The 23,703-nt window shown below is 52.1% G+C and overlaps 2 protein-coding genes across 3 annotated transcripts; one reads left to right on the top strand and one right to left on the bottom strand.

Moving 5' to 3' along the window:
- Positions 1 to 265: 265 nt before the first annotated feature.
- Positions 266 to 19,477, bottom strand: patl2 (PAT1 homolog 2). Of its 2 annotated transcripts, XM_069188306.1 has the most exons (18): positions 19,268 to 19,477; positions 17,902 to 18,040; positions 15,740 to 15,939; positions 15,599 to 15,664; positions 15,427 to 15,495; positions 14,934 to 15,107; positions 13,958 to 14,112; positions 13,808 to 13,879; positions 11,979 to 12,108; positions 11,401 to 11,521; positions 8,550 to 8,647; positions 8,421 to 8,474; positions 8,212 to 8,351; positions 7,956 to 8,121; positions 7,268 to 7,408; positions 7,092 to 7,189; positions 6,829 to 6,969; positions 266 to 1,493 (listed from the first exon to the last, which is right to left on the bottom strand). In XM_069188306.1, the coding sequence occupies exons 1-18, from the start codon at positions 19,286 to 19,288 to the stop codon at positions 1,454 to 1,456; spliced, it is 2,025 nt and encodes a 674-aa protein (XP_069044407.1). In that variant the 5' UTR covers positions 19,289 to 19,477; the 3' UTR covers positions 266 to 1,453. The 2 variants fall into 2 exon arrangements, with proteins under 2 accessions (XP_069044407.1, XP_069044406.1); XM_069188305.1 differs by having other exon boundaries at positions 8,212 to 8,474.
- An 81-nt stretch (positions 19,478 to 19,558) lies between these two features.
- On the top strand, positions 19,559 to 22,878 carry cox6a2 (cytochrome c oxidase subunit 6A2). The gene is made up of 4 exons (XM_069188311.1): positions 19,559 to 19,648; positions 20,770 to 20,958; positions 22,269 to 22,411; positions 22,695 to 22,878. The coding sequence occupies exons 2-4, from the start codon at positions 20,880 to 20,882 to the stop codon at positions 22,785 to 22,787; spliced, it is 315 nt and encodes a 104-aa protein (XP_069044412.1). The 5' UTR covers positions 19,559 to 19,648; positions 20,770 to 20,879; the 3' UTR covers positions 22,788 to 22,878.
- Positions 22,879 to 23,703: the final 825 nt, after the last annotated feature.

Genomic DNA, 23,703 nt, shown 5'->3' with positions numbered 1-23,703 from the left:
GACAGACACTCACGCCCCCAGCCCCGCGAGAGCGAGGGGACAGACACTCACGCCCCCAGCCCCGTGAGAGCGAGGGGACAGACACTCACGCCCCCAGCCCCGCGAGAGCGAGGGGACAGACACTCACGCCCCCAGCCCCGCGAGAGCGAGGGGACAGACACTCACGCCCCCAGCCCCGTGAGAGCGAGGGGACAGACAGACACGCCCCCAGCCCCGCGAGAGCGAGGGGACAGACACAATCACGACCCCAGACGACCCGCTGCTGTGCAGTTCAGAAAGAAATCACTTTATTTTTTTCTGTGCAGGTGCTGTACAAAGCCAGTGCACTAAATGTTAGCGTTTGTTTCGGTGTACAAAAATCTGAAAAATAAAAAAAAAATAAAGCCAGAGGAGTTTAGGGTCGTATAAATTAAAAGAAAATGAACTTGAGAAAACGGACGCCGTCCACAGTGCTGGGCTGTCCCCCCCCAAAACAGCCCAGGAACCCCAAAACCTCCAGGAGTCCACAGTAACTCCGGCCTGTTCAGAACCGAACCATCGTGTCCAAAGGGAAAATTTTCAAGAAGGAAAAACATAATTGCACTATTAGAAATCAGATTTTACACTTGTTTTACTATACAAACCTTATAGTTTTATATATATATATACACACACATACACACTCCTTTCAATATCCTCTCCCCAAGACTGAGCAGATCTATTCAGCAGTGCCTATAAAATCCAGCACTGATCTCTATTACTGTCCCACACAGAGACACAGCTCTCTTACAGCACTGATCTCTATTACTGTCCCACACAGAGACACAGCTCTCTTACAGCACTGATCTCTATTACTGTCATACAGAGACACAGCTCTTTTACAGCACTGATCTCTATTACTGTCCCACACAGAGACACAGCTCTCCTACAGCACTGATCTCTATTACTGTCACACACAGAGACACAGCTCTTTTACAGCACTGATCTCTATTACTGTCACACAGAGACACAGCTCTCTTACAGCACTGATCTCTATTACTGTCCCACACAGAGACACAGCTCTCTTACAGCACTGATCTCTATTACTGTCACACACAGAGACACAGCTCTTTTACAGCACTGATCTCTATTACTGTCCCACACAGAGACACAGCTCTCTTACAGCACTGATCTCTATTACTGTCCCACACAGAGACAGAAAGGGAACTCTTCCTTCTTCGACCTGCATTTGGGGGGGGGGTCATGAGGTCAGACAGGAGCTCTGGCCCTGCTGGGGAGACATCAGATCACAGAGGAAGTGCTCCAGGTGTCGACTTGACCCTTGACCCCTGGAAGGACTCAAGTCGACACCCACGAACAGTCACAGAGCTACGCTGCAGAGGGACAGCGCCACCTGCTGGCCAGTCTGCGACTGCTGCTCAAGCTCAGGGAGAGGAGCCAATACACACACACACAGCGCTCCGATGGGCAGGCGTTAGGAAGGAACAGCTGGGCAGCCAACAGCAGTGGATCTCCTGCAGAGAGAGAGAGAGGATTCACACGCTGGAAGACGAACACCAGCACACTGGATTTGAAATGAAACAACGACTGAGGTTCAAGTGCAGAATGTCAGCTTTCATTTGAGGTTATTTAGGTCTGTATTGGGTAAAACATAGGACTCACAACCCTTTTTATACGTAGTGCCCCATCTCTGAGGCCCAAAAGTAACTGGACACTTTAACATATTAAATATATGTCCCAGCCTGAGGAGCAGACAGTGAGCCTGTCTCTCAATAATAATAATACAGTGTGTGATCTCCTGTCCCAGCCTGAGGACCAGACAGTGAGCCTGTCTCTCAATAATAATAATACAGTGTGTGATCTCCTGCCCCAGCCTGAGGAACAGACAGTGAGCCCGTCTCTCAATAATAATAATACAGTGTGTGATCTCCTGTCCCAGCCTGAGGAACAGACAGTGAGCCTGTCTCTCAATAATAATAATACAGTGTGTGATCTCCTGTCCCAGCCTGAGGAACAGACAGTGAGCCTGTCTCTCAATAATAATAATACAGTGTGTGATCTCCTGTCCCAGCCTGAGGAACAGACAGTGAGCCCGTCTCTCAATAATAATAATACAGTGTGTGATCTCCTGTCCCAGCCTGAGGAACAGACAGTGAGCCCGTCTCTCAATAATAATAATACAGTGTGTGATCTCCTGTCCCAGCCTGAGGAACAGACAGTGAGCCCGTCTCTCAATAATAATAATACAGTGTGTGATCTCCTGTCCCAGCCTGAGGAGCAGACAGTGAGCCTGTCTCTCAATAATAATAACACAGTGTGTGATCTCCTGTCCCAGCCTGAGGACCAGACAGTGAGCCTGTCTCTCAATAATAATAATACAGTGTGTGATCTCCTGCCCCAGCCTGAGGAACAGACAGTGAGCCCGTCTCTCAATAATAATAATACAGTGTGTGATCTCCTGTCCCAGCCTGAGGAACAGACAGTGAGCCTGTCTCTCAATAATAATAATACAGTGTGTGATCTCCTGTCCCAGCCTGAGGAACAGACAGTGAGCCCGTCTCTCAATAATAATAATACAGTGTGTGATCTCCTGTCCCAGCCTGAGGAACAGACAGTGAGCCCGTCTCTCAATAATAATAATACAGTGTGATCTCCTGTCCCAGCCTGAGGAACAGACAGTGAGCCTGTCTCTCAATAATAATAATACAGTGTGTGATCTCCTGTCCCAGCCTGAGGAACAGACAGTGAGCCTGTCTCTCAATAATAATAATACAGTGTGTGATCTCCTGTCCCAGCCTGAGGAACAGACAGTGAGCCTGTCTCTCAATAATAATAATACAGTGTGTGATCTCCTGTCCCAGCCTGAGGAACAGACAGTGAGCCTGTCTCTCAATAATAATAATAATACAGTGTGTGATCTCCTGTCCCAGCCTGAGGAACAGACAGTGAGCCTGTCTCTCAATAATAATAATACAGTGTGTGATCTGTCCCAGTCTGAGGAACAGACAGTGAGCCCGTCTCTCAATAATAATAATACAGTGTGTGATCTCCTGTCCCAGCCTGAGGAACAGACAGTGAGCCTGTCTCTCAATAATAATAATACAGTGTGTGATCTCCTGTCCCAGCCTGAGGAACAGACAGTGAGCCTGTCTCTCAATAATAATAATACAGTGTGTGATCTGTCCCAGTCTGAGGAACAGACAGTGAGCCCGTCTCTCAATAATAATAATACAGTGTGTGATCTCCTGTCCCAGCCTGAGGAACAGACAGTGAGCCCGTCTCTCAATAATAATAATACAGTGTGTGATCTCCTGTCCCAGCCTGAGGAACAGACAGTGAGCCCGTCTCTCAATAATAATAATACAGTGTGTGATCTCCTGTCCCAGCCTGAGGAACAGTCAGTGAGCCCGTCTCTCAATAATAATAACACAGTGTGTGATCTCCTGTCCCAGCCTGAGGAACAGACAGTGAGCCCGTCTCTCAATAATAATAATACAGTGTGTGATCTCCTGTCCCAGCCTGAGGAACAGACAGTGAGCCTGTCTCTCAATAATAATAATAATACAGTGTGTGATCTCCTGTCCCAGCCTGAGGAACAGACAGTGAGCCCGTCTCTCAATAATAATAATACAGTGTGTGATCTCCTGTCCCAGCCTGAGGAACAGACAGTGAGCCTGACTCTCAATAATAATAATACAGTGTGTGATCTCCTGTCCCAGCCTGAGGAACAGTGAGCCCGTCTCTCAATAATAATAATACAGTGTGTGATCTCCTGTCCCAGCCTGAGGAACAGACAGTGAGCCCGTCTCTCAATAATAATAATACAGTGTGTGATCTCCTGTCCCAGCCTGAGGAACAGTGAGCCCGTCTCTCAATAATAATAATACAGTGTGTGATCTCCTGTCCCAGCCTGAGGAACAGACAGTGAGCCCGTCTCTCAATAATAATAATACAGTGTGTGATCTCCTGTCCCAGCCTGAGGAACAGACAGTGAGCCTGTCTCTCAATAATAATAATACAGTGTGTGATCTCCTGTCCCAGTCTGAGGAACAGACAGTGAGCCTGTCTCTCAATAATAATAATACAGTGTGTGACCTCCTGTCCCAGCCTGAGGAACAGACAGTGAGCCCGTCTCTCAATAATAATAATACAGTGTGTGATCTCCTGTCCCAGCCTGAGGAACAGACAGTGAGCCTGTCTCTCAATAATAATAATACAGTGTGTGATCTCCTGTCCCAGCCTGAGGAACAGACAGTGAGCCTGTCTCTCAATAATAATAATACAGTGTGTGATCTCCTGTCCCAGCCTGAGGAACAGACAGTGAGCCTGTCTCTCAATAATAATAATAATACAGTGTGTGATCTCCTGTCCCAGCCTGAGGAACAGACAGTGAGCCTGTCTCTCAATAATAATAATACAGTGTGTGATCTGTCCCAGTCTGAGGAACAGACAGTGAGCCCGTCTCTCAATAATAATAATACAGTGTGTGATCTCCTGTCCCAGCCTGAGGAACAGACAGTGAGCCTGTCTCTCAATAATAATAATACAGTGTGTGATCTCCTGTCCCAGCCTGAGGAACAGACAGTGAGCCTGTCTCTCAATAATAATAATACAGTGTGTGATCTGTCCCAGTCTGAGGAACAGACAGTGAGCCCGTCTCTCAATAATAATAATACAGTGTGTGATCTCCTGTCCCAGCCTGAGGAACAGACAGTGAGCCTGTCTCTCAATAATAATAATACAGTGTGTGATCTCCTGTCCCAGCCTGAGGAACAGACAGTGAGCCTGTCTCTCAATAATAATAATACAGTGTGTGATCTCCTGTCCCAGCCTGAGGAACAGTCAGTGAGCCCGTCTCTCAATAATAATAACACAGTGTGTGATCTCCTGTCCCAGCCTGAGGAACAGACAGTGAGCCCGTCTCTCAATAATAATAATACAGTGTGTGATCTCCTGTCCCAGCCTGAGGAACAGACAGTGAGCCTGTCTCTCAATAATAATAATAATACAGTGTGTGATCTCCTGTCCCAGCCTGAGGAACAGACAGTGAGCCCGTCTCTCAATAATAATAATACAGTGTGTGATCTCCTGTCCCAGCCTGAGGAACAGACAGTGAGCCCGTCTCTCAATAATAATAATACAGTGTGTGATCTCCTGTCCCAGCCTGAGGAACAGACAGTGAGCCCGTCTCTCAATAATAATAATACAGTGTGTGATCTCCTGTCCCAGCCTGAGGAACAGACAGTGAGCCCGTCTCTCAATAATAATAATACAGTGTGTGATCTCCTGTCCCAGCCTGAGGAACAGACAGTGAGCCCGTCTCTCAATAATAATAATACAGTGTGTGATCTCCTGTCCCAGCCTGAGGAACAGACAGTGAGCCCGTCTCTCAATAATAATAATACAGTGTGTGATCTCCTGTCCCAGCCTGAGGAACAGACAGTGAGCCCGTCTCTCAATAATAATAATACAGTGTGTGATCTCCTGTCCCAGCCTGAGGAGCAGACAGTGAGCCCGTCTCTCAATAATAATAATACAGTGTGTGACCTCCTGTCCCAGCCTGAGGAGCAGACAGTGAGCCCGTCTCTCAATAATAATAATACAGTGTGTGATCTCCTGTCCCAGCCTGAGGAGCAGACAGTGAGCCTGTCTCTCAATAATAATAATACAGTGTGTGATCTCCTGTCCCAGCCTGAGGAACAGACAGTGAGCCTGTCTCTCAATAATAATAATACAGTGTGTGATCTCCTGTCCCAGCCTGAGGAACAGACAGTGAGCCCGTCTCTCAATAATAATAATACAGTGTGTGATCTCCTGTCCCAGCCTGAGGAACAGACAGTGAGCCCGTCTCTCAATAATAATAATACAGTGTGTGATCTCCTGTCCCAGCCTGAGGAACAGACAGTGAGCCCGTCTCTCAATAATAATAATACAGTGTGTGATCTCCTGTCCCAGCCTGAGGAGCAGACAGTGAGCCTGTCTCTCAATAATAATAACACAGTGTGTGATCTCCTGTCCCAGCCTGAGGAACAGACAGTGAGCCTGTCTCTCAATAATAATAATACAGTGTGTGATCTCCTGTCCCAGCCTGAGGAACAGACAGTGAGCCTGTCTCTCAATAATAATAATACAGTGTGTGATCTCCTGTCCCAGCCTGAGGAACAGACAGTGAGCCCGTCTCTCAATAATAATAATACAGTGTGTGATCTCCTGTCCCAGCCTGAGGAACAGACAGTGAGCCTGTCTCTCAATAATAATAAGACAGTGTGTGATCTCCTGTCCCAGCCTGAGGAACAGTGAGCCTGTCTCTCAATAATAATAATACAGTGTGTGATCTCCTGTCCCAGCCTGAGGAACAGACAGTGAGCCTGTCTCTCAATAATAATAATACAGGTGTGATCTCCTGTCCCAGCCTGAGGAACAGACAGTGAGCCTGTCTCTCAATAATAATAATACAGTGTGTGATCTCCTGTCCCAGCCTGAGGAACAGACAGTGAGCCCGTCTCTCAATAATAATAATACAGTGTGTGATCTCCTGTCCCAGCCTGAGGAACAGACAGTGAGCCCGTCTCTCAATAATAATAATACAGTGTGTGATCTCCTGTCCCAGCCTGAGGAACAGACAGTGAGCCTGTCTCTCAATAATAATAATACAGTGTGTGATCTCCTGTCCCAGCCTGAGGAACAGACAGTGAGCCTGTCTCTCAATAATAATAATAATAATGTGTGATCTCCTGTCCCTGAGCGAGAGGCAACACTGATTGTACCCATCGGTCATGCTAATAAAGCAGCTTGAATTGAATTGAGAGAGAGAGAAGGCAGAGAGGAGGGTGCAGGACAGATACTCACTCCATGCTGTCCTCCAGCTGGTGCACAGTGTTCTTGTCCAGGTAGCGACAGAACAGCGACAGCAGGTTAGAGGGCAGCAGCAAGGGCTCAACCAGGGAGCACTGAGACAGCTGGTGAGCAACCTGGAACACTGTGTCTGTCCTGAGAGAGATTAACACACTAGAGTCCATCAACACTGCACTGAGAGAGAGGGACACACACACACACACACACACACACACACCAGAGATGAAGTGGTGACTTTGTCTGTATTGTACACTAACCAGATCTCGAAGTCTCCAATGCTGGGCTCCATGGGGGTGTTGGAGGAGAGGAGTCTCTCCCCCTGAGACAGCAGAGCATAAAGCAATGATATCCCAAACTGAGAGAGAAGGAGAGAGGGGTTGGTCACAAGAGACACAGCAGGGACTCACGCAGGCAAGCAGAGCCACATGCTGACCTTGTTCTGACAGGCCAGAGACAGACGCGTGTCTTTGCAGTCTGGAAGTGCAGCAGTGAAACTCTTCAGGACACCAATCAGCTGAGTGAAGGTCAGCCCCCCAATCACAACACACAGAGCTGGGTACAGCACAGGGAGAGACTGAGAGAGAGAGGGGTTAATACAGACAGACTGACTGGACACTCCAGTACATTAACACTGCACTGAGAGAGAGAGAGGGGTTAATACACACACACTGACTGGACACTCCAGTACATTAACACTGCACTGAGAGAGAGAGGGGTTCATACAGACACACTGACTGGACACTCCAGTACATTAACACTGCACTGAGAGAGAGAGAGGGGTTAATACAGACACACTGACTGGACACTCCAGTACATTAACACTACACTGAGAGAGAGAGGGGTTAATACACACACTGACTGGACACTCCAGTACATTACCACTGCACTGAGAGAGAGAGGGGTTCATACAGAAACACTGACTGGACACTCCAGTACAGTAACACTGCACTGAGAGAGAGAGGGGTTCATACAGACACACTGACTGGACACTCCAGTACATGAACACTGCACTGAGAGAGAGAGGGGTTAATACACACACACTGACTGGACACTCCAGTACATTAACACTGCACTGAGAGAGAGAGAGGGGTTAATACAGACACACTGACTGGACACTGCACCTCATCCACTCCAGGGGTGTCGCGGGCCATCAACACAGGAAGGTGTGTGGTCACGGCGGTCAGTATCTGCAGCGCAGACTCGTGGGACAGGAAGGGGAGGAGTCTGGCCACCAGTCGCTTGCCCTTGGCGACGAGCAGGTAGGGCAGGAACTCGTCCCGGGACTCCCTGTGGACAGGACCGGACCGGAGCGAGCCCGTCAGCCGCTGGCAGCGGGTCCGGGCTCGCGGGCGGGCTGCGGCGCAGTACCACACTCACACCGACAGGGGGCGCTGCAGCCTCCCACAGATCTTCTGGACCCGGAGTGTCCTCTTGTCCCTCAGCCTCTGTCTCTCCTCCTCGGAGAAGAGAGCCGCCTTCCTCTCCCCCTCCTCTACCTCCAGCAGCATCATGTACATCTGAGGATCCACACAGTCAGGAGCAGAGACCCCCAGAGACCCCTGAACCCCCCAGAGCTGCAGACCCACCTGCTCGATGGAGTGCAGGACAGAGAGGCGCTGTTGACGAGTGTCCTTCTGCTCCTGCAGGGGGACAAGAGGTCACTCCAGATACGCACAGGACCCCCCCAGTCTAGACACACACACAGGCGAGCTCACCTCCTCCGAGGTGTGTGCGTGGACGGCGTCGATCGCTCGTCGGGGAGAGAAGCAGGTGGAGACAGCGACCTGACCCAGAGAGCCCTCAATGTGCACGACTGAGAGAGAGAGAGAGAGAGAGAGAGAGAGAGAGAGAGAGAGAGAGAGAGAGAGAGAGAGAGAGAGAGAGAGAGAGAGAGAGAGAGAGAGAGAGAGAGAGAGACCCATCCCACTGTCAGAGACACAGAGAGACAGGGCTGCAGCCTGAGCCCAACACTGTTCAATATCTATATCAATGAATTAGCAGGAATGTTGGAGCAGTCTGCAGCTCCTGCTCTCACACTACACCACACAGATGACCTGGTACTGCTGTTCCCCACAGAACAGGGGCTGCAGCAGAACCTGGCACTGCTGGAGCAGGACTGTCAGACCTGGGCACTGCCAGCCCATCTGGACCCAGAACAGCAGAGCCTGCCACTGCTGGAGCAGGACTGTCAGACCTGGGCACTGACAGCCCATCTGGACCCAGAACAGCAGAACCTGGCACTGCTGGAGCAGGACTGTCAGACCTGGGCACTGACAGTCAATCTGGACAAGACCAGAGTTATGGTTTTCCAGAAGAAAGCCAGACCTCAGGGAAACAGGTACAAATTCACACTGAACAACAACACATTGGAGCACACATCCAGCTACACATATCTCGGTCTCACCATCAGCTCTTCCGGGAGTTTTGACCTGGCAGTGAAGGCACTGAGGGAGAAGGCACTCAGGGCTTTCTACGCAATAAGAAGGAGGCTCTTCAACATCAACCCACCAACAAGAATCTGGCTCCAAATATTTGAAAGTGTAACCCAACCCATTGCCCTATACGGCAGTGAAGTGTGGGGTCCCTCACAGACCAGGATTACACCCAATGGGACAAACACCCCACAGAAACTCTGCACATGGAAATCTGTAGAAACATCCTCCGTGTGCAGAGAAAAACTCCTAACAACGGGTGCAGGGCCGAATTAGGCCAGTACCCACTATTGATAAACATACAGAAAAGAATATTAAAGTATTGGCTACACCTAAAAAACAGCGACCAAAATTCCTACCACCACAAAGCCCTTCTGAGCCAAGAGCTGAGCCCAAAACAGAGCCCCCTGAGCCAGCTGGTCCTGAGGCTCACCGACCTGAGCCACACCAACACTAACCAGCCTCAGGACAGCACTGCTAGAGCACCACAACCCAGACTCAACCACATCACAGCACAGATCAAACAGCAATATCTCACACACTGGGACACACACACACAAACACAACATCAACTGGAATGCTAAAGAACCCTAAACAGACAATACACACTAGCTGAATATTTGACCAAAATAAGAAACAACAAACATAAACCGACCCGGACTAAGTACAGGCTCAGTGGCCACAGCCTGGACACACACACTGGACACAGGCAGACCTGGCTGTCCAGAGAGGACAGGCTCAGTGACCACAGCCTGGACACACACACTGGACACAGGCAGACCTGGCTGTCCAGAGAGGACAGGCTCAGTGACCACAGCCTGGACACACACACTGGAAACAGGCAGACCTGGCTGTCCAGAGAGGACAGGCTCAGTGACCACAGCCTGGACACACACACTGGACACAGGCAGACCTGGCTGCCCAGAGAGGACAGGCTCAGTGACCACAGCCTGGACACACACACAATGGACACAGGCAGACCTGGCTGCCCAGAGAGGACAGGCTGTGCTCCCACTGCCAGCAGGAAGAAATAGAGACAGAGGTGCACTTCCTACTGCACTGTGACAGATTCTCTGGGATTAGAGAAACATTCTTCCCGAAATTCAGAAATCTAATCCCAGAGTTCCCACACCTGAGAATCACAACAGGTCCCAATCCTACTGGGAGAGGGAGGAGGGAACTCAGTTGATCTGGCAGCCCAGTATGTGATCTCCTGTCCCAGCCTGAGGAACAGTGAGTCTGTCTCCCAATAATGCTCCAGCCGCCTACAGTATATGTCAATATTTTATAATATGTCTCTGTTGTAAATGTCTGTAACATGTCTGTAGATTTTATTTTACTTCTATTTTTTGTTTTGTTCTATGTTAATTTTATTATTTTTATTTGCTTTGGCAACACTGATTGTACCCATCGGTCATGCTAATAAAGCACCTTGAATTGAATTGAGAGAGAGAGCCCTATCACACAGACACACACTCACCAGGCTGGTAGGTGTCAGTCTTGGTCACATACGGTGTGGTCAGGTCACACAGACACACACAGACACACACAGACACACACAGACACACACAGACACACACAGACACACACAGACACACACAGACACACACAGACACACACAGACACACACAGACACACACAGACCGGGCTGGTAGGTGTCAGTCTTGGTCACGTACGGTGTGGTCAGGTCACACAGACACACACAGACACACACAGACACACACAGACACACACAGACACACACAGACACACACAGACACACACAGACACACACAGACACACACAGACACACACACCGGGCTGGTAGGTGTCAGTCTTGGTCACATACAGTGTGGTCAGGTCACACAGACACACACAGACACACACAGACACACACAGACACACACAGACACACACAGACACACACAGACACACACAGACACACACAGACACACACAGACACACACAGACACACACAGACACACACTCACCGGGCTGGTAGGTGTCAGTCTTGGTCACGTACGGTGTGGTCAGGTCACACAGACACACACAGACACACACAGACACACACAGACACACACAGACACACACAGACACACACAGACACACACAGACACACACAGACACACACAGACACACACAGACACACACTCACCGGGCTGGTAGGTGTCAGTCTTGGTCACGTACGGTGTGGTCAGCTTGGGAGGCTCCCTCTTGCTCCTGTCACCCAGCATCTCCTCCTCGGCCAGTTTCCTCTCCAGGCGCTGGTAATACTCCTATCACCCAGAGCGCAGCACTGAGTCTCCCGTCCCCCCGAGAGCAAAGACTCCCGTCCCCCTTCCTCACTCCCGTCCCCAAGAGCGCAGCGCGCCGAGACTCCCGTCCCCTTGAAAGCAGAGTTCCCCAGACTCCCGTCCCCCAGAGTGCAGCACGCCGAGACTCCCGTCCCCTTGAAAGCAGAGTCCCCCCAGACTCCCGTCCCCCAGAGTGCAGCACGCCGAGACTCCCGTCCCCTTGAAAGCAGAGTTCCCCAGACTCCCGTCCCCCAGAGCGCAGCACGCCGAGACTCCCGTCCCCTTGAAAGCAGAGTCCCCCCAGACTCCCGTCCCCCAGAGTGCAGCACGCCGAGACTCCCGTCCCCTTGAAAGCAGAGTCCCCCAGACTCCCGTCCCCCTTCCTCACTCCTGTCCCCGAGAGCACAGAGACTCCTATCCCCCTGCCCAGCTGCAGTACCTGATAGTAATAATCATCCAGGTGTGGGTTCTCACTCTGCAGCTGGATCATCTGCAGTCGGATCACCCACTGTTTCTCCTTCTCCGACATGATGTGGGAGTAAGGATCCCACCTGGAGTCTGAGCACCTTCTACCGGAGAGAGAGAGGGGTTCATACAGACACACTGACTGGACACTCCAGTACATTAACACTGCACTGAGAGAGAGAGGGGTTAATAAAGACACACTGACTGGACACTCCAGTACATTAACACTGCACTGAGAGAGAGAGGGGTTAATACACACACACTGACTGGACACTCCAGTACATTAACACTGCACTGAGAGAGAGGGGTTCATACAGACACACTGACTGGACACTCCAGTACATTAACACTGCACTGAGAGAGAGAGGGGTTCATACAGACACACTGACTGGACACTCCAGTACATTAACACTGCACTGAGAGAGAGAGGGGTTCATACAGACACACTGACTGGACACTCCAGTACATTAACACTGCACTGAGAGAGAGAGGGGTTCATACAGACACACTGACTGGACACTCCAGTACATTAACACTGCACTGAGAGAGAGAGGGGTCAATACAGACACACTGACTGGACACTCCAGTACATTAACACTGCACTGAGAGAGAGAGGGGTTCATACAGACACACTGACTGGACACTCCAGTACATTAACACTGCACTGAGAGAGAGAGGGGTCAATACAGACACACTGACTGGACACTCCAGTACATTAACACTGCACTGAGAGAGAGAGGGGTTCATACAGACACACTGACTGGACACTCCAGTACATTAACACTGCACTGAGAGAGAGAGGGGTTAATACAGACACACTGACTGGACACTCCAGTACACTAACACTGCACTGAGAGAGAGAGAGGGGTTAATACAGACACACTGACTGGACACTCCAGTACATTAACACTGCACTGAGAGAGAGAGGGGTTAATACAGACACACTGACTGGACACTCCAGTACACTAACACTGCACTGAGAGAGAGAGGGGTTAATACACACACACTGACTGGACACTCCAGTACATTAACACTGCACTGAGAGAGAGAGGGGTTAATACAGACACACTGACTGGACACTCCAGTACATTAACACTGCACTGAGAGAGAGAGGGGGGTTCATACAGACACACTGACTGGACACTCCAGTACATTAACACTGCACTGAGAGAGAGGGGGGTTCATACAGACACACTGACTGGACACTCCAGTACATTAACACTGCACTGAGAGAGAGAGGGGTTAATACAGACACACTGACTGGACACTCCAGTACATTAACACTGCACTGAGAGAGAGAGGGGTTAATACAGACACACTGACTGGACACTCCAGTACATTAACACTGCACTGAGAGAGAGAGGGGTTAATACACACACTGACTGGACACTCCAGTACATGAACACTGCACTGAGAGAGAGAGGGGTTCATACACACACACTGACTGGACACTCCAGTACATTAACACTGCACTGAGAGAGAGAGGGGTTAATACAGACACACTGACTGGACACTCCAGTACATTAACACTGCACTGAGAGAGAGAGGGGTTCATACACACACTGACTGGACACTCCAGTACATGAACACTGCACTGAGAGAGAGAGGGGTTCATACACACACACTGACTGGACACTCCAGTACATTAACACTGCACTGAGAGAGAGAGGGGTTAATACAGACACACTGACTGGACACTCCAGTACATTAACACTACACTGAGAGAGAGAGGGGTTAATACACACCCTGACTGGACACTCCAGTACATTAACACTGCACTGAGAGAGAGGGGTCAGTACTGACCTCTGGACTCTCTGGCGCTGGTTGAGGATCCTCCGGTGTTGGGGGTGCAGCTGGGTCACATGTCCTGGGACCCTGTGGAGAGGGCAGGCGTGAGGCCTGTGGCGCCCCCTGTGGCGGGGTGCAGTCAGCGGCCGGGCAGCAGGCACGTACCTGAGCCGCTGTGAAGGGGTGCGGGGGGGGCTGAAGAAGGCCGCGGGGCCCGGCGCGGGGGACAGCGCCCCGAATCGCAGCTGCATCATCTTGGGGGTGAAAGGTCGCGGGGGTGTCCGCAGGTTGGGGGAGGAGGGGGAAAGGAACCCCGACGACTGCAGCACAAGGAGAGGTGACCTCACACCCAGCACCCCCAGAGTCACACACAGCACCCAGCCTGGGGAACCCCAGATTCACACCCAGCACCCCCAGAGTCACACACAGCACCCAGCCTGGGGAACCCCAGATTCACACCCAGCAGCCCCAGAGTGACACAGCCACCCAGCCTGGGGAACCCCAGATTCATACCCGGCACCCCTAGAGCTTCACACACCCAGCCTGGGGAACCCCAGAATCACACACAGCACCCCCATAGCTTCACACAGCCACCCAGCCTGGGGAACCCCAGAATCACACACAGCACCCCCATAGCTTCACACAGCCACCCAGCCTGGGGAACCCCAGAATCACACACAGCACCCCCAGAGCTTCACACACCCAGCCTGGGGAACCCCAGAATCACACACAGCACCCCCAGAGCTTCACACAGCCACCCAGCCTGGGGAACCCCAGAATCACACACAGCACCCCCAGAGCTTCACACAGCCACCCAGCCTGGGGAACCCCAGAATCACACACAGCACCCCCAGAGCTTCACACACCCAGCCTGGGGACCCCCAGAGCCTGAGGCAGGAGAGCATCATACATCACCCCCAGAGTATCTCTCAGTCAGGCGCTCACTGTTGATCGACATTGCCACCTAGTGGTCAAGATGTGTATCACACCAACCCTGGACTCCCCCAAACTCACACCCCCCTCCCCTGCCTCAACCCCAGGCTCCCCAAAACACACACCCCCACCTCGACCCAGGGCTACCCCAAACACACACACACACACACACACCCCCACCTCGACCCAGGGCTACCCCACACCTCACCTGGGACAGGTAGCGTGGCCCATACGACTGGGGGGACCCCCGGCTGGGGGGACCCCTCTTCACGGAGGGGGACCCCGCTGTAAAGCACCGTGGCGCTGGAGACAGGAAGTCCAGTGTTGTGGGCGGGATCCTGGCAGGGCTGGGCCTGTCAATCACTCTGATGATGGCCTTGTCCTGAAAGACAGGCAGAGGGGTTACCCCCAGAACCACACACAGAGGGGTCACCCCCAGAACCACACACAGAGACAAGGAGAGAGGGGTCACCCCCACAACCACACACAGAGACAAGGAGAGAGGGGTCACCCCAACAACAACAAGGAGAGAGGGGTAACCCCACAACCACACACAGAGACAGGGAGAGGGGTCACCCCCAGCCCCACACACAGAGGGGTCACCCCCACAACCACACACAGAGACTGGGACAGGGGGCACACAGAGAAGGACACGGATAAAAGGGGTGATCCACACACCCACAGAAAAAGGGGGTGCTCACCTGCAGGATGGAGCTCTGGGATGAGTGGGGAGTCTCTTGGGGGGACAGCAGCCAGAGAGGGGTGTCTGGCTGGAGACGGGGAGACAGAGAGAGAGCAGTGACCCTGAACCCCCAGACACCCCCAGCCCTAGCGCAGTGCCCCCCCAGACGCCGGCGGGCAGGGGTCACTCACCGAGTCGGGGTCCAGACTCCCCCAGGCTGAGCTGACGCTGCTGTCGACGATGGCGCTGTCCAGACTCTGGAGAGAGAAGGGGGAGTCAGAGACCCCGAGGGACCCCCCGCGTGACCCCGCCCCCCACCACCCCCCCCCGACCTGCAGACTGGGGCGCCCCTCCACCGTGCGGACCACCGCGGGGTCATCAAACACCGGCCTGCGCCCCCCCGGCCGCGACGCAGGCTGGACTCTCGGGGTCACCTCGCTGAACGCAGGGGCGCTGGCGGGCAGGGGCTCCGGGTGTCCACAGAAGAGCAGGAGGTCCGTGGGGTCCCCCTCGTCAGACCCCGACTCCAGATCTGAGAGAGAGAAGGGGGAGGTGCAGGGGGTCAGAGAGAGACACTGGGCGTGAGACACGATCCCAACAACTATTGGGGCATCTGTGTGAACAGAACTCTATAACAATAATACAGCGTGTGACCTCCTGTCCCAGCCTGAGGAACAGACAGTGAGCCTGTCTCTCAATAATAATAATACAGTGTGTGATCTCCTGTCCCAGCCTGAGGAACAGACAGTGAGCCCGTCTCTCAATAATAATAATACAGTGTGTGATCTCCTGTCCCAGCCTGAGGAACAGACAGTGAGCCCGTCTCTCAATAATAATAATACAGTGTGTGATCTCCTGTCCCAGCCTGAGGAACAGTGAGCCCGTCTCTCAATAATAATAATACAGTGTGTGATCTCCTGTCCCAGCCTGAGGAACAGACAGTGAGCCCGTCTCTCAATAATAATAATACAGTGTGTGATCTCCTGTCCCAGCCTGAGGAACAGACAGTGAGCCTGTCTCTCAATAATAATAATACAGTGTGTGATCTCCTGTCCCAGTCTGAGGAACAGACAGTGAGCCCGTCTCTCAATAATAATAATACAGTGTGTGACCTCCTGTCCCAGCCTGAGGAACAGACAGTGAGCCCGTCTCTCAATAATAATAATACAGTGTGTGATCTCCTGTCCCAGCCTGAGGAACAGACAGTGAGCCCGTCTCTCAATAATAACAATACAGTGTGTGATCTCCTGTCCCAGCCTGAGGAACAGACAGTGAGCCCGTCTCTCAATAATAATAATACAGTGTGTGATCTCCTGTCCCAGCCTGAGGAACAGACAGTGAGCCCGTCTCTCAATAATAATAATACAGTGTGTGATCTCCTGTCCCAGCCTGAGGAACAGACAGTGAGCCCATCTCTCAATAATAATAATACAGTGTGTGATCTCCTGTCCCAGCCTGAGGAACAGACAGTGAGCCCGTCTCTCAATAATAATAATACAGTGTGTGATCTCCTGTCCCAGCCTGAGGAACAGACAGTGAGCCCGTCTCTCAATAATAATAATACAGTGTGTGATCTCCTGTCCCAGCCTGAGGAACAGACAGTGAGCCCGTCTCCCAATAATAATAATACAGGTGTGATCTCCTGTCCCAGCCTGAGGAACAGACAGTGAGCCTGTCTCTCAATAATAATAATACAGTGTGTGATCTCCTGTCCCAGCCTGAGGAACAGACAGTGAGCCTGTCTCTCAATAATAATAATACAGTGTGTGATCTCCTGTCCCAGCCTGAGGAACAGACAGTGAGCCCGTCTCTCAATAATAATAATACAGTGTGTGATCTCCTGTCCCAGCCTGAGGAACAGACAGTGAGCCCGTCTCTCAATAATAATAATACAGTGTGTGATCTCCTGTCCCAGCCTGAGGAACAGACAGTGAGCCCGTCTCTCAATAATAATAATACAGTGTGTGATCTCCTGTCCCAGCCTGAGGAACAGACAGTGAGCCCGTCTCTCAATAATAATAATACAGTGTGTGATCTCCTGTCCCAGCCTGAGGAACAGACAGTGAGCCCGTCTCTCAATAATAATAATACAGTGTGTGATCTCCTGTCCCAGCCTGAGGAACAGACAGTGAGCCCGTCTCTCAATAATAATAATACAGTGTGTGATCTCCTGTCCCAGCCTGAGGAACAGTGAGCCTGTCTCTCAATAATAATAATACAGGTGTGATCTCCTGTCCCTGCCTGAGGAACAGTGAGCCTGTCTCCCAATTATGCTTCATATGTTCACAGCAAATATAAATATTTGATGATGCCTCTTTGTTGTAAATACCTGTAGATTTATCTTTTCATTTAATCTTAATTGTATATTTATTTGCTATGGCAACACTGATTCATCAGCCACTCAGATATACCAATACTGCATCTTGAACTGAACAGAGAGAAAAAAGGGACCAGAGATCAGAGGAGTCAGAGGGAAAGACGAGTTCTCACCCACCCAGACCAAACGTCTCCTCATTGTAAAGGTCAATGTCTTCGTCCTCTTCAGCCATCTCCTGTAACAGAGGAAGACTGTCGTCCTCTGGCCTCTGACCACTGCCTGACCACACAGACTGAGTCACTGGGGGATCAGGGTCCTAGAGAGAGAGGGGTTAATACAGACACACTGGACACTCCAGTACATGAACACTGCACTGAGAGAGAGAGGGGTTAATACACACACACTGACTGGACACTCCAGTACATCAACACTGCACTGAGAGAGAGAGGGGTTAATACAGACACACTGACTGGACACTCCAGTACATTAACACTGCACTGAGAGAGAGAGGGGTTCATACAGACACACTGACTGGACACTCCAGTACATTAACACTGCACTGAGAGAGAGAGGGGTTCATACAGACACACTGACTGGACACTCCAGTACATGAACACTGCACTGAGAGAGAGAGGGGTTAATACACACACACTGACTTGACACTCCAGTACATCAACACTGCACTGAGAGAGAGAGGGGTTAATACAGACACACTGACTGGACACTCCAGTACATTAACACTGCACTGAGAGAGAGAGGGGTTAATACAGACACACTGACTGGACACTCCAGTACATCAACACTGCACTGAGAGAGAGAGGGGTTCATACAGACACACTGACTGGACACTCCAGTACATTAACACTGCACTGAGAGAGGGAGGGGTTCATACAGACACACTGACTGGACACTCCAGTACATTAACACTGCACTGAGAGAGAGGGGTTCATACAGACACACTGACTGGACACTCCAGTACATTAACACTGCACTGAGAGAGAGAGGGGTTCATACAGACACACTGACTGGACACTCCAGTACATTAACACTGCACTGAGAGAGAGGGGTTAATACACACACACTGACTTGACACTCCAGTACATCAACACTGCACTGAGAGAGAGAGGGGTTAATACAGACACACTGACTGGACACTCCAGTACATGAACACTGCACTGAGAGAGAGAGGGGTTAATACACACACACTGACTGGACACTCCAGTACATTAACACTGCACTGAGAGAGAGAGGGGTTAATACACACACACTGACTGGACACTCCAGTACATGAACACTGCACTGAGAGAGAGAGGGGTTCATACAGACACACTGACTGGACACTCCAGTACATGAACACTGCACAGAGAGAGAGGGGTTAATACAGACACACTGACTGGACACTCCAGTACATGAACACTGCACTGAGAGAGAGAGGGGTTCATACAGACACACTGACTGGACACTCCAGTACATTAACACTGCACTGAGAGAGAGAGGGGTCAAAAGAGACACACAGCACTGAGAGAGACTGTTCCGGACTCACCGGCTCCGCTGCGGGGTTCATCTTGGTCCGTGCGCTTGGGGTTCCCGTGCTGTCGCGGTCTCTCTGTATCGATCGGTCGGTCGGTCTTCCGTCGCACGAATTGCAACACGTCTCGAGCTCTGCTGCAGACCACAGCACACGTAACGCGCGCGCACCGGCGGCCCCTTTTAAAGCCCCGCCCCTCCCCCCGCCGAAGGGCGTGGCATCGCCGGGCGTGCTGATATAAACCCCGCCCCCGGGGGGCGGAGCAACACCGCCGTCTCTCCGCTGTGTGAGTGAGACAGGTGTGCGACAGAGAAATCGAGGGGTTACAGCCGAGCTTCTGCAGGTGTCTCCGCGTGACACGGCTTCCACTTCCTGCGCCCTCGCGGCTGGCCCCCTGTGAGTGAGCCCCTCCCGAGCGGGCCCGAAGCGCGATTGGTCTGGACGGGTCGCTAAGCGGTAAAACCGCACCAGCACTCCTGGCGTGTGGACGGAAAGAGTTAATCTTCGCGCGGGCGGTCAGGGGGTACTGGTCTAGTCCAGTGTGTGTCTGGACTGGCTCTTCTGTACTGGAGGAGTGGGGTACTGGTCTAGTCCAGTGTGTGTCTGGACTGGCTCTTCTGTACTGGAGGAGTGGGGTACTGGTCTAGTCCAGTGTGTGTCTGGACTGGCTCTTCTGTACTGGAGGAGTGGGGTACTGGTCTAGTCCAGTGTGTCTGGACTGGCTCTTCTGTACGGGAGGAGTGGGGTACTGGTCTAGTCCAGTGTGTGTCTGGACTGGCTCTTCTGTACGGGAGGAGTGGGGTACTGGTCTAGTCCAGTGTGTGTCTGGACTGGCTCTTCTGTACTGGAGGAGTGGGGTACTGGTCTAGTCCAGTGTGTGTCTGGACTGGCTCTTCTGTACTGGAGGAGTGGGGTACTGGTCTAGTCCAGTGTGTGTCTGGACTGGCTCTTCTGTACTGGAGGAGTGGGGTACTGGTCTAGTCCAGTGTGTGTCTGGACTGGCTCTTCTGTACTGGAGGAGTGGGGTACTGGTCTAGTCCAGTGTGTCTGGACTGGCTCTTCTGTACAGGAGGAGTGGGGTACTGGTCTAGTCCAGTGTGTGTCTGGACTGGCTCTTCTGTACTGGAGGAGTGGGGTACTGGTCTAGTCCAGTGTGTGTCTGGACTGGCTCTTCTGTACTGGAGGAGTGGGGTACTGGTCTAGTCCAGTGTGTGTCTGGACTGGCTCTTCTGTACTGGAGGAGTGGGGTACTGGTCTAGTTCAGTGTGTGTCTGGACTGGCTCTTCTGTACTGGAGGAGTGGGGTACTGGTCTAGTCCAGTGTGTGTCTGGACTGGCTCTTCTGTACTGGAGGAGTGGGGTACTGGTCTAGTCCGGTGTGTGTCTGTGTTGTCCTGTCCCTGCAGTGTTCTGAGGCTGGTCCTGGCCCAGTTTGGCCCGGCCCAGCCTGTGTTCCTCGGTGTGTCTGCTCTCCCTCTGCAGTGCGTGTCTATATTTAAACGGGCTGATTCTTGGCAGACAGACAGACTCTCCGCAGGGAGGAGCTCAGCAGGAACAGTCCAGAACAGCGCAGAGGACAAACGGACACAGCAAGCTCTCACCTTCAGGGGACCCTGTTTCGTTGAGAGATGACTCTTTTCGGGGGGACCCTGGCTCTCAGGGCCCTCAGTACCGCGGCTGGAGGTCACGCAGGTCATGGGGGCGGAGGTCAGTCTGTGTGTGTCTGTTGCTCTCACTCTCTCGCGCTGAACACGCTGCCGTCCTGATCGAGTTCGTCCTGAAATTCACTGCTTGATTTGTCGAGCTGCAGTTCAGTCCCCTTGTCTGAGCCTCTCTTTCTGTTTGTTTCTTCTGGTTAATTATTGAGAGTCGCCCGTCCGTGTGCTGTGGTGTGTCTCTCTCTCTCGTCAGTGTGTGTGTATTAACCCCTCTCTCTCTCAGTGCAGTGTTAATGTACTGGAGTGTCCAGTCAGTGTGTGTGTATTAACCCCTCTCTCTCTCAGTGCAGTGTTAATGTACTGGAGTGTCCAGTCAGTGTGTCTGTATGAACCCCCCTCTCTCTCTCAGTGCAGTGTTAATGTACTGGAGTGTCCAGTCAGTGTGTCTGTATGAACCCCCCTCTCTCTCTCAGTGCAGTGTTAATGTACTGGAGTGTCCAGTCAGTGTGTCTGTATTAACCCCTCTCTCTCTCAGTGCAGTGTTAATGTACTGGAGTGTCCAGTCAGTGTGTCTGTATTAACCCCTCTCTCTCAGTGCAGTGTTAATGTACTGGAGTGTCCAGTCAGTGTGTGTGTGTATTAACCCCTCTCTCTCTCAGTGCAGTGTTAATGTACTGGAGTGTCCAGTCAGTGTGTCTGTATGAACCCCTCTCTCTCTCAGTGCAGTGTTAATGTACTGGAGTGTCCAGTCAGTGTGTGTATTAACCCCTCTCTCTCTCAGTGCAGTGTTAATGTACTGGAGTGTCCAGTCAGTGTGTGTGTATTAACCCCTCTCTCTCAGTGCAGTGTTAATGTACTGGAGTGTCCAGTCAGTGTGTCTGTATGAACCCCTCTCTCTCTCAGTGCAGTGTTCATGTACTGGAGTGTCCAGTCAGTGTGTCTGTATTAACCCCTCTCTCTCTCAGTGCAGTGTTAATGTACTGGAGTGTCCAGTCAGTGTGTGTATTAACCCCTCTCTCTCTCAGTGCAGTGTTAATGTACTGGAGTGTCCAGTCAGTGTGTCTGTATGAACCCCTCTCTCTCTCAGTGCAGTGTTAATGTACTGGAGTGTCCAGTCAGTGTGTGTATTAACCCCTCTCTCTCTCAGTGCAGTGTTAATGTACTGGAGTGTCCAGTCAGTGTGACTGTATTAACCCCTCTCTCTCTCAAGGCAGTGTTCATGTACTGGAGTGTCCAGTCAGTGTGTCTGTATTAACCCCTCTCTCTCAGTGCAGTGTTAATGTACTGGAGTGTCCAGTCAGTGTGTGTGTATTAACCCCTCTCTCTCTCAGTGCAGTGTTAGTGACTGTTGTTTTGCAGGGCGGACCTGGCGCACTCTGACCTTCCTGGTTGCTCTCCCTGGTGTTGGGGTCTGTATGCTCAACGCTTGGCTGAAGATGCAGCATCACTCCCATGAGCCTCCTGCGTTCGTACCGTACCCCCATCTTCGCATACGCACCAAGGTACTGTACCCCCACACTGACCCCACCCCCACCTTCGCATCTGCACCAAAGTACTGTACCCCTGTACCCCCACACTGACCCCATCCGCACCAGGGTAGGCAAGGGCAGGAGACTGACCACTGGCTCACAGGCCAGCCTGGGGTCTCAAGGGCAGAGACCCCAGGGGTCCAGTCTCGTCCTCAAGGGGCCCCTGTTTCCCTCTCCTGCCTCCCTTTGTGCACAGATGGACTGGATCTTGACTGTGTCTGTATTAATCTCTCTCTCTCTCTCTCCCCCCTCTCAGCCCTTCCCCTGGGGTGATGGGAACCACTCCCTGTTCCACAACACCCACACCAACCCACTGCCCACCGGGTACGAGACCCCCCGCCACCACTGAGCACAGCTCCCCCTGGGGGGGGATAGAGGAGCTGCCCCGCGGGGCTCTGTCACCGCCGGCCTGTACCCCAATAAAGATCAGTCCAATCGCAGCTCCGCGCCTCCTGGTGTCGGTTTTGTGTGCGCCTGCTGTCCGTGTCCTGGTGGGGCCGGGCCTCTCGGAGTAGCCCCTGGCCTGATCCGTCTCGAGAGCTCCTGCAGTCAGGACAGGGGAGCTCACCCAGCTGTGTCTGGAGAGAAGCTGGGGTATCAGCTTGTTCCCCACCCCCACCCCTCTCTGTGTACAGTAGTGTCTCCTGTCCTGACTGGAGTGTCTCACCCAGCTGTGTCTGGAGAGAAGCCGGGGTATCAGCTTGTTCCCCACCCCCACCCCTCTCTGTGTACAGTAGTGTCCCCTGTCCTGACTGCAGGAGCTCACCCAGCTGTGTCTGGAGAGAAGCCGGGGTATCAGCTTGTTCCCCACTCCCACCCCTCTCTGTGTACAGCAGTGACTCCTGTCCTGACTGCAGGAGCTCATCCAGCAGTGTCTGGAGAGAAGCTGGGGTATCAGCTTGTTCCCCACCCCCACCCCTCTCTGTGTACAGTAGTGTCTCCTCTTCTGACTGGAGTGTCTCACCCAGCTGTGTCTGGAGAGAAGTCAGGGTATCAGCTTGTTCCCCACCCCCACCCCTCTCTGTGTACAGTAGTGTCTCCTCTTCTGACTGGAGTGTCTCACCCAGCTGTGTCTGGGGAGAAGCCAGGGTATCAGCTTGTTCCCCACCCCACCCCTCTCTGTGTACAGTAGTGTCCAGTCCTGACTGGAGTGTCTCACCCAGCTGTGTCTGGAGAGCAGTCAGGGTATCAGCTTGTTCCCCACCCCACCCCTCTCTGTGTACAGTAGTGTCCCCTGTCCTGACTGCAGGAGCTCATCCAGCAGT

Source organism: Lepisosteus oculatus, chromosome 4 (genome assembly GCF_040954835.1).
Source record: "Lepisosteus oculatus isolate fLepOcu1 chromosome 4, fLepOcu1.hap2, whole genome shotgun sequence".
In the NCBI taxonomy this organism is placed as follows: Eukaryota; Metazoa; Chordata; class Actinopteri; order Semionotiformes; family Lepisosteidae; genus Lepisosteus; species Lepisosteus oculatus.
Note: the sequence above shows the minus strand (reverse complement) of the source record. Positions and strands in the feature narration are given on the sequence as shown.